The sequence below is a fragment of the Nannobrachium achirus genome (genome assembly GCF_963921795.1).
Source record: "Nannobrachium achirus genome assembly, chromosome: 9".
Classification (NCBI taxonomy): domain Eukaryota; kingdom Metazoa; phylum Chordata; class Actinopteri; order Myctophiformes; family Myctophidae; genus Nannobrachium; species Nannobrachium achirus.
In genome coordinates, this window is record NC_137818.1 from 25513359 (window position 1) to 25525641 (window position 12283).

At 42.7% G+C, this 12283-nt stretch overlaps 1 protein-coding gene across 7 annotated transcripts in view; it reads right to left on the reverse strand.

Moving 5' to 3' along the window:
• ubr4 (ubiquitin protein ligase E3 component n-recognin 4) overlaps nucleotides 1-12283 on the reverse strand; it is a gene marked incomplete at its 5' end in the record, with an annotated part of 66377 nt that overhangs the window by 32375 nt on the left and 21719 nt on the right. For 4 of the 7 annotated variants that reach the window (XM_080733030.1, XM_080733027.1, XM_080733028.1 and 1 more), the window contains 24 exons: nucleotides 37-194; nucleotides 562-789; nucleotides 957-1109; nucleotides 1217-1375; nucleotides 2267-2449; nucleotides 3316-3486; nucleotides 3806-4039; nucleotides 4763-4955; nucleotides 5348-5418; nucleotides 5670-5861; nucleotides 5987-6050; nucleotides 6245-6632; nucleotides 6874-6974; nucleotides 7165-7266; nucleotides 7599-7805; nucleotides 8593-8750; nucleotides 9514-9611; nucleotides 9912-10030; nucleotides 10259-10488; nucleotides 10586-10708; nucleotides 10918-11100; nucleotides 11258-11386; nucleotides 11581-11660; nucleotides 11905-12037. In XM_080733030.1, the coding sequence (XP_080589156.1) occupies nucleotides 37-194; nucleotides 562-789; nucleotides 957-1109; nucleotides 1217-1375; nucleotides 2267-2449; nucleotides 3316-3486; nucleotides 3806-4039; nucleotides 4763-4955; nucleotides 5348-5418; nucleotides 5670-5861; nucleotides 5987-6050; nucleotides 6245-6632; nucleotides 6874-6974; nucleotides 7165-7266; nucleotides 7599-7805; nucleotides 8593-8750; nucleotides 9514-9611; nucleotides 9912-10030; nucleotides 10259-10488; nucleotides 10586-10708; nucleotides 10918-11100; nucleotides 11258-11386; nucleotides 11581-11660; nucleotides 11905-12037 (3857 nt within the window). The remainder of the gene's footprint in view (nucleotides 1-36; nucleotides 195-561; nucleotides 790-956; nucleotides 1110-1216; nucleotides 1376-2266; nucleotides 2450-3315; nucleotides 3487-3805; nucleotides 4040-4762; nucleotides 4956-5347; nucleotides 5419-5669; nucleotides 5862-5986; nucleotides 6051-6244; nucleotides 6633-6873; nucleotides 6975-7164; nucleotides 7267-7598; nucleotides 7806-8592; nucleotides 8751-9513; nucleotides 9612-9911; nucleotides 10031-10258; nucleotides 10489-10585; nucleotides 10709-10917; nucleotides 11101-11257; nucleotides 11387-11580; nucleotides 11661-11904; nucleotides 12038-12283) is intronic. The other 3 variants (XM_080733032.1, XM_080733031.1, XM_080733029.1) reach the window with 1 other exon arrangement.

Here is a 12283-nt window from a genome sequence, read left to right on the forward strand (position 1 = left end):
CCTGGGTGAAGAGTGTGAGGTTCCAGTTCCAGTTACCCTTTGATGTTGATGGTGAAGAGTCTCTGGACATCGGTGGTGCTACGGCTGATGGTGGCAGCAAATGACTTGCCCTGGCTGTAGCTGAAGAACAGCATCTGGAGCACATGGGAGTAGTAGACGGACACACCACCTCCGGCTACCTGACCGTTGCTATCCTGCAGTCACATGCACAGAAAATGGAGAAATAATGTTTTGTGGCAATCAGCATTTTAAAATGAAAATGTGTGATTCTTGTCTTTCCACCATACATGTCTTTTTGAGTGTCAAATATGTATAGTTAATGTATACATAATGTTATTTATGTTTCCCCTTTTTTGAAAATAATCTTTTCCAGTTTGAACCAAAGTTAACCAAAGTACAGGATGCATGAATGAAAGTGACTAATCCATTCCTTTTTCCCCCCAGGTACTTAGACTTTTGGAGATAATACATTTTGGCCAACAAAAATTCCACACAAATAAATACATGCTTTTCTGAAATATTTCAGCATTGTTGGTGTGAAACTAGTGTTAAATAAATAACCTTCAGGTCTTCATGGGTGATCTCCAACACATTGGTGACGTAGAATGGGCCGTGTTGGGCACTGCTAGACTCGTCCATGACCTGGGTGTACATGTAGCCTGCCGAGGACATGATGACGATGATGTTCTTCCCCTCTTCATTGAAGAGGAACGTAGCGTCCCTGATCTTGGAGCTCGGGAGCAGAAAGTAGTACATGGGACTGAGGGCGTCCACAGACAGGTCGTAGATCTGGATCAGAAAGGAAAACAAAGATAATCAAGAAATACATTATTGTGGCATGTTAAAAATAGGATATTTGAAATTCCATGGCAATCCAGCCAGTAGAATATAGCATAGCCGTACTTAGAACTCAGACTGCTGCTAGTAAGGCTAAAGGTACACAAAATCCTACATACCTTGACAAAGTCAGCTGTGATGATGGCGAGTTCAGTCTGAGAGCCAGGCAGCCAGATAGCTTTGATGATGAAGTTGCCAGTGGCTAGCTGTGGATGCAACACCAGGTGGTCTGACACAGAGCCTGTACTGCTGAACGTCAGAACATGACAGTCCTGTGAACGCAGAGGAGATTGATGCAGAGACAGTTAGGTCGGGGAACAAAATCAAAATCTTTGCTAAAATAACTTAAAAAAACGTAACTGTTGAAGCTTTATCTGACCTTGAGACCACACACGGCCAGGTAGTCTTCGTTACAGGGGTTTCCTGTCAGGCTTAGGACGGTGAAGGGGACGGGAGCCGAGGCCAGTCGGGTCAGTGTCAGCTTCCTCTTGCTGGAGTCTGCCTGCTTCAGGAGGGCAGACAGCTGCAGAACCGTTATCTGTCAAGAAGGGGAAAAGCAGGAGAAGGCAAAAAAGTTTGTAAGGGGACATCAGACATTGGGAAACTAAAGACTAGGTTAAGGATCTCGTTATATGGACTTATATGAAAGTAATACAAGTCTATGCTCTGAAACAAACTTAAAGGTGAAATAATCCTGAAACGCAATCAAGGTGGATGAATCCATAACATATTCTCAGTGAACAGCAGTTAATTCTTTTTAAATAAAACTTTTTTTAACTTTTCAGTGCTTCTTTGAGATCCATGAAGAAGAGTCCTGCACGGGTCCAATTTTGACAACCCACGTCTGCCTGTCAATAATCTGATCTGCAGACCGATCAGCAACTTGTGATTATTTAAAAATCAGACTTGCCCCACCCGTCAAAAAACTGAACCGTTGCCCACCCCGCTACCCGTGAATGATTACATGCAGTAAATAATCTACAGACGTGCGTGTGTGCTTCCAAATTGCACCGCACTCTATCTGATCCGCACGCCGTCCTCAAGTGTTTGCAATGAGAACATAGGCTAAAAAAAGTTATATAGCCTACACGTGACACAATTATTATATTTACATTAGCCTGCATAAACGCCAGGTCGGCTGCCACTAGTTCTTTTAGATAGCCTTTTAAACCAGCTTTGCTATGAGAACATAGGCTGACCCACTCCACGCAGCAGTGGATAACATTCCTGTTACTTTGTTTATATGCATGCTGTGTTTGTGTGCCTCCAGCTGCTCAGTGTGTGTGCTACAGTGAGGTGACGTTGTTTGGGCAGACACAGTACTCTCTGATTTTCACAATAAAATGTCACCCACCCGCGTTTTATTACAGACAGAGATTCATCTTTTGTTAGTATTAACAATGTTTTACAACTGATTTCAGTCACACACCTTGCCCTTCTCATGACTGACAGCAAGGTGCTGGCGGCGGCCGTGGGGGGATGACAGGACACACATTGCCACACGACGCAGGACATGGGCACTGATAAGCTGCCGGATGGTCTGGCCCTGGTCACCGCTGTAGTTCATCCGCACGTTCTCAAAGGCTCCTTCCTGGGAGCCCAGTGTGGGCACCTTAGGGAATAGCAGGACATTTCAAAGCATTTCATTTAATGTGGTCCCTTTTTATGGATGATGTCTTCAATATCATCCATGGTTAGGGGTGGGACGATTATGGATTTGACGGTACAGTTATAGCGAGAGAAATAATCACTGTTTGACGATCATTACTCGTAAATGTATAACACAAAAACCTGGATGTATAAAATTACATGAGCATGTGTAAATTATAGGGATGTCCCGATACCACTTTTTTGCTGACCGAGTACAAGTACGAGTACTTCATTTTGAGTACTCGCCGATACCGAGTACCGATACGAGTACAATTAATAATACAAAATGTCTTTAAATAACGTATTTTTTTTTTTATCAGATGTTCCTCACTTTCTGGCTGTAGGCCTATATAACACATTAAATTGCATTGCTTTCCCAGAACATGGCACAACTGCCACACATTTCCCTTTTTTTTCAGGTTTAGCCCATGGAAATTCCTGTACTGTGCATGATCTTCTAGATCTGCTATGCTCAAACATTTTGTATTTTTACTTTTGATACTTTAAGAGAGAGAGAGAAAGGCGAAGTGGCGGAACACACAGGGTACTCGGGCGCTTTGTGAGCAGTATCTGACGAGTACCGATACAGCAAAATAGGCCGGTATCGGGGCGAGTACCGATACCACGAGTACCGATACCGCATAAATTATACAAAAATACAGTAGCCAAATAATACATGCAAAATAATAAATACAAATGAACAGCTACATGACTGTAAATACAAATATTTTACAAACTTCATATATTACATTAATAATTACCATGATATATTGACAAATGTCAAGTAATCTAAAAAGCACAAACAAGGTTTAGGGTTAGTCATCATACCATTAGCTGGTCGGTCATCTCCACAGTCTTGTCCTGGGTGTGCAATTCATTGAGGGCCTGCTGGGCACGACTGCTGCTGCCCACAGCGGACGCCTGCTGGAAGTTTGTCTGGATGGCATCCATCAGGAAGATGATCATTTCCAGAACGACTGCTGCAGTGGACGACCCCAGCTGGAATATAGAAGAGGAGTCAAAAGACTCAGAGAGTCATGCGAACCAGGAAGACAACATGGTTGTGGATCAATTGCTGATCATCATAGCAATATACTGTAGTCTACAGTATCTAATAGCCTAGACAATATTTCCAAAGAAAAGAAGAGAGATGGCGATTAATAGAGATTAATAAATGATAAATGATAGCGATGGACAGAGAGAGGGAAAGATAGAGCTGCACAGAGAGAGAATCGAAGAGTGACAGTGAAGGATACAATCGCACAAAAACATCTTGTATACTTCTAAGTAACTGATTTACAAGGACCCTGCCCCTCACCACTTGAGTCAGAAGCTCTTCCTGGCAGCCCTCGATGCTCTTGCACACGCTGCTTTTCTTCGGCCTGTCCTCATCACCAGCTTTGCCGTCACAGATGGTGACCTTGCCCTTGTCGGAGGGCGACGCATTCTGGTGGCGAATGGCGCTCTCGGGCATTCGCAACTCACTCTGGAACGCGGACGACTCTTTGAGGGTGGATCCCATTCCACTGCTCGGGCTGCGCTTGACCAAGGCCTGTAGGGATGACAGGACCAAGGCAAAGGGCCAGTCAGGAGAAGAACATGGTATAAATGCACAAACAGTTTGCTGTGTCAAACAAGACTTTCAAACATGGATACACTTCTAAGCATCTCTCTTTTGCCGTCTTTTGACAACATTTTACATTTCTGATTAACCAGGTATTAAGGCAGGTCAACAGGATGGTGTGTGAGAGGATGTGCTGGATGGCAATTCAAACTACCTCTAAGAATAAGTAAGATCATGAAATATCAGCAAAATACAGCTTGGGAATTAAGGCAACCATCAAATCAAAGTAATTTATTCTACAAAGGCACAAGGAGGCAGAGAGAGCTCCAGAATGAAACAGAGAATAATCTTAACGTAGTGGCTATTCTATGTCATCTAAACTTTGTACACTACACAGAGCAAACACATCAGCAAACAGTCAAAGTATCAAACACAGAAAGAGGATGTAGACCTTGGACTATCACTCTAGTAAGTTACAAGATGTGGTTAATGTTACTTTGTTTAGTATTACATGCTCACATTGGACAAGGTCAGCAATTACACAAAAACTAACTTTCTAGGTCAGTACACAACACAACAGAACAAAGATAGAATGAATTTCTCACATGAGTTCTGGCCTTAACGTGTGACACTAGCTAGGACCCTGATCAAGTGAAATGGGACTGTGATGGAAATCAATGAATGGGGGAATGATTTGCAAGCCAAAGTTACCGCTGTCGTTCTCTTCCCATGGTGACCTGAGGTATTCGGTCTCACCTGGCAGCTGCCATCCTCCTTGGCACCGCAGTCGCAGAAGAAAGAGCCGTATTTGGCATAGGAGATCTCATGGTCTTTGTGACAGACCTTGGCGCACACTGTGCACACACCTACCCCATCCACCATCTTACAGGTATGACAGTGGTACCTGTGGAACAAGAGGAGCAAGGCAGAAGACTGAGCTAGGCGCCCGTAGTTGGCTAGGACTCCAAACTAAGCTAAATCATTCAGCGGGCGAAGGGTCTGCATGATAAAGCCAAGACAGAAAACCTTACATCTTCATTGATTTGATTCCTTACACAGGGAGGAAAAACAAAACAAAAAAACAAAACAGAGAGGAGTTAATATGAGGATATCTAAAATGATGTGTGTTGGAAAGATTGTTCAGAACAAGTAAAAAAAACGGTTTAAGGTATTTCAGAACTTTGACTTATGCTCAGAAAAACACTTAGATATAAACACATTTAGAACGAATATCTGATCTCAGTCAAATCCAATGTGATAGAGAAGAGATCACAGAGAAGGGACATGTATTTTTACCAATGCTGGTTCATGAACTCCTTCTGAGTGATGGTGAAGGTGCAGAGTTTATTACACAGGGAGTCTTCATCCTACCCAAGCAGCAAAAAAAAGAAAAAAAGAAAAAAGAATCCAGATTAATTGACACTTTTAAATATTAGAACCCTTTTTCGTACACAATTTCAGCATCAATTTATCCAAATTCTCAATTCCACCACTTCGAACACTAATGTATGAATGTGGTTTTACTCCATTTTAATGATGTTATTTCATACGTAGCAATCATATTATCATAACGCATGACTCTGCCGTTGCAGGCAGACATGAGTTCAGTGATTCTTACAGAGTCTTCAGCCTGAGAATCGTCCTCCTCCACAGCAAGCTCCTCTACCCAGTCTGAGTCCACCTCCATGGCTTTCTCCTCTCCCTCCACCAGGAGAGCAGAGGAGCCCTGGCCACTGCTCTGCCTCAGGGCGTTCATCACATCAGCCAGGTAGGAGATGATGTGGCACGAGCACTCCAGCATGCTGGCATGCTGAAATTAACATTAATTAAAATAAAGAAAAGCTTGAGATATTATTTGGAGAATTAAACAAAAAAGTACAATAAGAGGGGATACAAAATGAAAAATATTACAGTGTAATGGTCTAAATAACCCACCTTGCCCTGAGTCAAATTTGCGCTCACTTTCTCCACAACATTCTTCTGGGTCAAATACTTCTTGCTGGCAAAGTTAGATACATTGTTACATTGGTTATACACATTCATAAAAACATTGTTGTCCAAATATTGCTGACAAAATTATTCTGCTGAATTAATGGAAGGCATGTGTATAGAAACTTGAACCATATTTATAGAATATGCAATGTTTCACTTTTGCACACCTGCACGACGAATCTAGTATTTCTGACTCCTTACCATCTAGTCAGCCAATCAATGGCGGCCCTGTGCAGCTGCAGGTGACCGGCCCCTTGGCCAGCACTGGCCAGAGTGGCCATGATGACCATGAGCTCAGGAAAGCCTGTTCCGTCACCGTTGGTAAGCATGTCTGTTGCCATGGGTATGAGTGTGCTGAGGAGGACCGTGCACACTCCCTCTCCCACCTGGCTGTTGTCGCGTACAATATGGGTGGTGAGCACCTGCAGGAGCTGTCGGTTCTCCTGAACCACCTCCAGCTGCTCCGAGTCTTTGGGCGGGGTGGCTGTCATGCGCGTGAGCCAAGACTGGAGGCGTGACGGCTCCACGCACGCCAGCTGAGCCAGGGATCCGCATAGGCAGAGCAGGCTGGGGTTTGGACTCTTCTCCGCTGGGGATGACAAATACCTCACGTTACTTGCTTGAGCTGCACCCATATTATTTTCTTTTTAGTAACCAACTTATGGTTCACACAATCCCTCTAAAAAGCATCACTCGACGTACGATGCACGTTTCTATTGCAAGAGTAGAATCAACACTTTTCAGTTGAAAGTACACTTTGTTCTTGTTGAGCACATCACAGTACAGTATAAATGTATTACATTCTAGGAATAGAATTTCAATAAACTTACTGAGTTGGAAAAGTTTGGTGAAGAATTTCAGCACCCTATTGCAGAACTTTGCAGATAGGTTCTCATTGGCTGTTGCCATCATAATTTGGACCAGCTCACCACTGAAAATAAACCAAAAATGTTAATATGAAGCAGTGGAATCAAACATGCTAACATGCAAACAACGACTTTTATAATGACATGATAATGAGTGTGAAGCACGTGAGGAATATTTCTCACAATTTTGATTAATAACGTTCAAAAATCAATTACATTTTAAATGCACAGTGCTCTGTGGTCTAAATAAGTTACCTGAATGAAAAGAATTCCTCCATAGCCTTGCGGGCTAGACTGCTTTCAAGCTGCTTTTCAAAGTATTGTAGGCATTCCTCCAGCACAGATTCATCCAAACCACTGAAATAAAAAATATTTTAATTAAAAGGCCATCATACAAATATTTGGATTAAATGACCAGTGTACTGGTCTGATAAATGTTATGTCGCAGACTCAATTGACATAATTCACCGTAGAAAATTCCATCCTAAGATTTCTACAGTTACCTATATTCTATAAAATGGCCCTGCATTTTGACTATACTGCCAATTTGTTGTTACAGTTGGGTTCAAAAACCTGTGGGTGATGAGATGTTCTCAAACCAGAGAGGACTATATCACTCACTTGACAATACCAATCTAAGATTGTGAACCCTTTTCTAAGGTCCGATGGGCTAAAAATTCAGGTCATACCTATTGGGGTCCGAGTGGTTGGCGATGATGTTGTAACATCCGGTGACCAGGCGTTCGTAGATGCGGGCCAGGAAGGCGTCTGATTCTGCAGGACCCAGGATGCGCTCCAGTGACGTGCTGCTGATCTCAGCAACACTCTCCGTGCTGCTCTCCAGGAGAAGAGGCAGCAGCGTGCGCACCACCTGTGAGGGGTTCAGCTCCTCTGTGCTGAGGTGATAAGAGAGAAATATTACCCAAGATAAATAATGTCACCATGACAACCTTGCACCCAATAATAATAACTAGTAAGACGCCTCAGGGCGACATAAGGGCGAGGTTGCGCCAATTCTTGGCCGTCTGGCCGGTGATGTACATATATCGGACCAGTTACCCATATAATATGTAGACCACTTGTACCCATATATGGAGATCCATGTACTGTATATGGAGATATGCTGTGAGAGTCCAAACATGCTTACTCAGTTATTCGTTATGTGAAAGTCCTATGATGTCTATGACATCTGACATCATACCCTTTTATGCCCATACATGGAGTGTCTGTAGAACCAGCCGTTAATGTGGTATGTGGCCGATGTGGCCTCCATATATGGGCATTCCCATATGAAGTCCTGTTAGATATGGGCTAAATATCAATGACATTAGGGAACTCCATTTATGGGCATAAAGGAGATTCTGTTAGTATGACATCACAGTGACCGTTCACATACTAAAGAGTGGACAAGCTGTGACCATTCACATACTAAACTGCAACCTATGGTCGCAATAATAACTGTTATTGCTCAATACATTTACAATAGGTCGTGCACAAACATCTTGACAAAAGCTTTTTCAATCAGTGTATTGCTGTGCAATGAGAAAGCCTTTCCAGATTTTGTTACAGTGTATAGAAATGGATAAAGAGCAGGGAAACAGTACCAAATCACACCAATGTTTATCAACATACATTATAGGTTTAGCAGCATAGGTTTGGACAAGGTCCTGAACAGACACTTACACAATAAGGTCTCCAGTGAGACGAACCAGCGAGAGGAGGATGTGTTTGAGAGAGGAGGCCAGTGCCAGGGACTGGCAGCTTAATGTTCCCAGGTGAGCAGCCTGAATGGCACTGATGTAGCTCTCTGATGGAATGGTGTCGTTGGCAAATGCATTACGCTGAGGAGGAAAGAGGAGACAAGCTTTTTAATGATGACTTAATTACTGATACATTTCTGAACTGCTGACTGGGCTAACAAACCAGCAGGGTCAACTGTACCCCTGTTAGTCAGCTATCATGCTAATTGATGTGGTTGTAAATGTGTGGTTGTGTTGAGAAAGTCTGCGTGGACCAAATTTCAATGTAGTATAGATAGTATAGTAGTATTTTCAGAGCTCGCTCTCTATCTCTCTCTCTGTGTGTGTGTGTGTGTGTGTGTGTGTGTGTGTGTGTGTGTGTGTGTGTGTGTGTGTGTGTGTGTGTGTGTGTGTGTTTAGTATTTTCAGAGCTCGCTCTCTCTCTCTCTGTGTGTGTGTGTGTGTGTGTGTGTGTGTGTGTGTGTGTGTGTGTGTGTGTGTGTGTGTGTGTGTGTGTGTGTGTGTGTGTGTGTGTGTGTGTGTGTGTGTGTGACTGTGTGTGTGTGTGTGTGTGTGTGTGTGTGTGTGTGTGTGTGTGTGTGTGTGCATGTGAGAGAGAGAGAAACAAAGAGAACATCAGCAGGCCAGTTTCTCTGCGATACGAATAGCTCTTTAAATTGGTTATATATAAACACACCTCCATTATTCCAAAAGGGTGATTAGCCTAACATTATTGGTATCACAATGAAAACTACATTTTCAAGTCGTAAAGTCGAGGATCTCCAGCAGGTGCTGTGTAATGGTTCAAAATGACCATCAAAATGGATACCAGCCTATTTAAAGCTGAAACTCTTTCTGCACATACCCAGGATCCAATGTTGGGGAACTCATTGGTGTGGATGTTGTTCCAAGTCTCACACAACGTCTGCACGGCTGAAGGCAAGTTCTGCATCACACTATGACCTGTGACAATGTATCAGAGATGAAGCTCATGTTAAAACATTTAGCTCCTGTTTCAGGAGCTAAAACAAAACAAAAGATCTTCGGGATTCGCTACAGATGAGTTAATAATCATATGTGCTGCTGGGAAATGCCCAATTATCATCATAATATCCGGGCAAATAACGAAAAAAATAAAAATAAAATAAGGGTAATAATAATAATAACATTAGCTGTAGATGTGCTAGTCTACTGATCACCAAAAGTATATTTCAACAGTATGAACCAGGCTGTTTTACCAAGTATGACTATTGCTTTACGTACCAAGCATGTTGGCTTTGCAGCGCGTGGAGCCGATGGAGAGGACTGCTGCATAGCCTTGGAGTTTTGCATCTGTCAGCTTGTTTTCTCCTTCCTCTGGGAGACTCATAAGCAGGTAAGACCTGGTTTGGACGAGTCAAGGCAGGTTTGTAGTGTGTATTAATATACAAATATCCTCTACATTTTCCTTATTTCAACAGGTGGTCATGCTACTTTAATATCTGGATTTTATCAGGAACAAATCTGATAAATTCACCCAGTACAGTAGCTTTAGAGAAATGTAGTAGTTGGTGATGGTGACAGGGTAGGAGAAATCGTCACCCCAAAAGATGTAGAATTTCCTATCTCACCTTGTGAAGGCTGTGTAAACATCAATCAGCTGCAGCGTAGCAGGCAGCAGGTTTTTGGTGATCTCAGATGCTTTCAGCGTGTCCGCCTCTATGGCCACCTTGGACAGATGCTCATCTAGAGACACTTGTACCTTGGAAATGACCGCATCCAGTGTATAGATAGCTTGTAGAGAGGGCACCTGGTTAAGTGGCAGGATCGCACTTGGATCCACAGCGGAAAACGTTGAAATCTGCAACATTAGGAAGTTATAGGAAGAAATGAGTGTTTGATTTAGGAAAAAATAGAGCCAATACCTGGTTTGTCATCGACATTGTGATAGTCCTTACCTGCTTGGCGATGTATTCCTCTGCCAGCTCCACATCGTACTTCACAGTGCTGCATTTGGCCGCTGTTGTGTCAACCAGAGAGGCAGCCTGGTCTGCTTTCATCCCCTGCTTGACCAAGTTTTCCTGTGAATTGATAACATAAACATAGCATCAGTAAATCATAAAAGCAGCATCACAAATAATGATTTAAATTAGCACAGAAATCTCCCAAAATGGTAATATGCACCAACCAAATAAAGTCAAAACTATCATCATGTCCGCAATAAAATCCCATAGTTAATTTAACATGAGCCATTTGCCAAAAAAGCTATCAAGAAGCTAAATGTCCAAACCTTGATCCAGTTCACATAGGTGGGAACACGCAGACGAGAGGACCACCGTAAGGTGTGAAGGATGTCACTCTCAATTGGATCACTGCAGCCCGTCTTCAGCTGTTCCATGTAGGCTTTGGAGGGCGGCAGGACTCCCAGAATCCTCCAAAGCACCAGGAAGTAGTACTGAAGGGAGCAGGCCTCCTGCAGTACAGAAATACCCCAAATTGTTAAGCAGATGTGCAGTAGATTACAGGTGTCATTTGTTACCCAACGCAAAAATGTTGACATCTCTTAGCCTAAACAGAACCATAGGTAATAGTGATATAATCATTTTATACTGAACATATTGTGTTCTCACCATGGGAGTGATTGGTTTGTTTTCTTGTCTCCTTGCTGTGTCAAACTGACACCCCGCTGCCAGGAGTGAAATGAGCCACGAGTAAAGGTCATCATATTTCACTGCACCACCAAATAGCTTGGGAAATACCTGGAAGAAAATACAAACTTTATTTAAGGACAGTGTTAGAGACTGAAATTAAAGGATATGGACATACTGCAGGGATATTTAAATATTTTATGCTATGATGTAAATTTAACTCCCCAATGTTAGATTTAGATCATAGCATTAAATATTTTCCTATTTTATTCAACATATGAATAAAATGACGGATAGTCTCTCACCTTGCTGTCTAGTCTGCTAATGTCGTCTTCAGATACCTCAGGGGACAGTACGCAGTAGAACTTAGGCTGTGTGGTGGAATCTACGAGGGGAAAAAAGGATGCAATCATTACTGGACAGCTTCACTACTAGTGGCTCCAAGACTAGCTACATTCACCAACAATGAGGCTTGATGGAAATATAAACATGATGTAAGTGCAAAATGGTCGGCATGTGAATACGGAAGACTTTAATACTGGTCAATTAGCTTATATTAGTTTTGGTTGGGTTAAGCCTTAACCCTAACAAAACTACAAACAACTAACTTTCAAACATTATCATCCTACCTGCTGAGCAGTGCTTGGCCCAGTTGTCCTCAACCTCCTTAAAACCATAGTAGAGTGGGAGGCTGTTGCGCTTGCCTCCATCCTGAACAGAACTTGGCCCAGAGGATGGTGGGGTGAGAAGATTGTACTGTACCTGCAAATCACAACTTGGGTTAGCTCAATTACAAGCACAGTTTCTGTGAATTGCAGTGCTGGAATTGGTTATAAAATAAAACAACCAAGCCAACAAACTTGTGAATACAAGAAAGGGAAGTTAATATTGCAGACCTTATACCACAATTACATTTCATAGATAAACAAAACTAGAAAGGGGCACTTGGAATGTTCCACACGGTTCCATATTTGGACAAGACTGATTCGGCGGATTAGCGAGATTGCA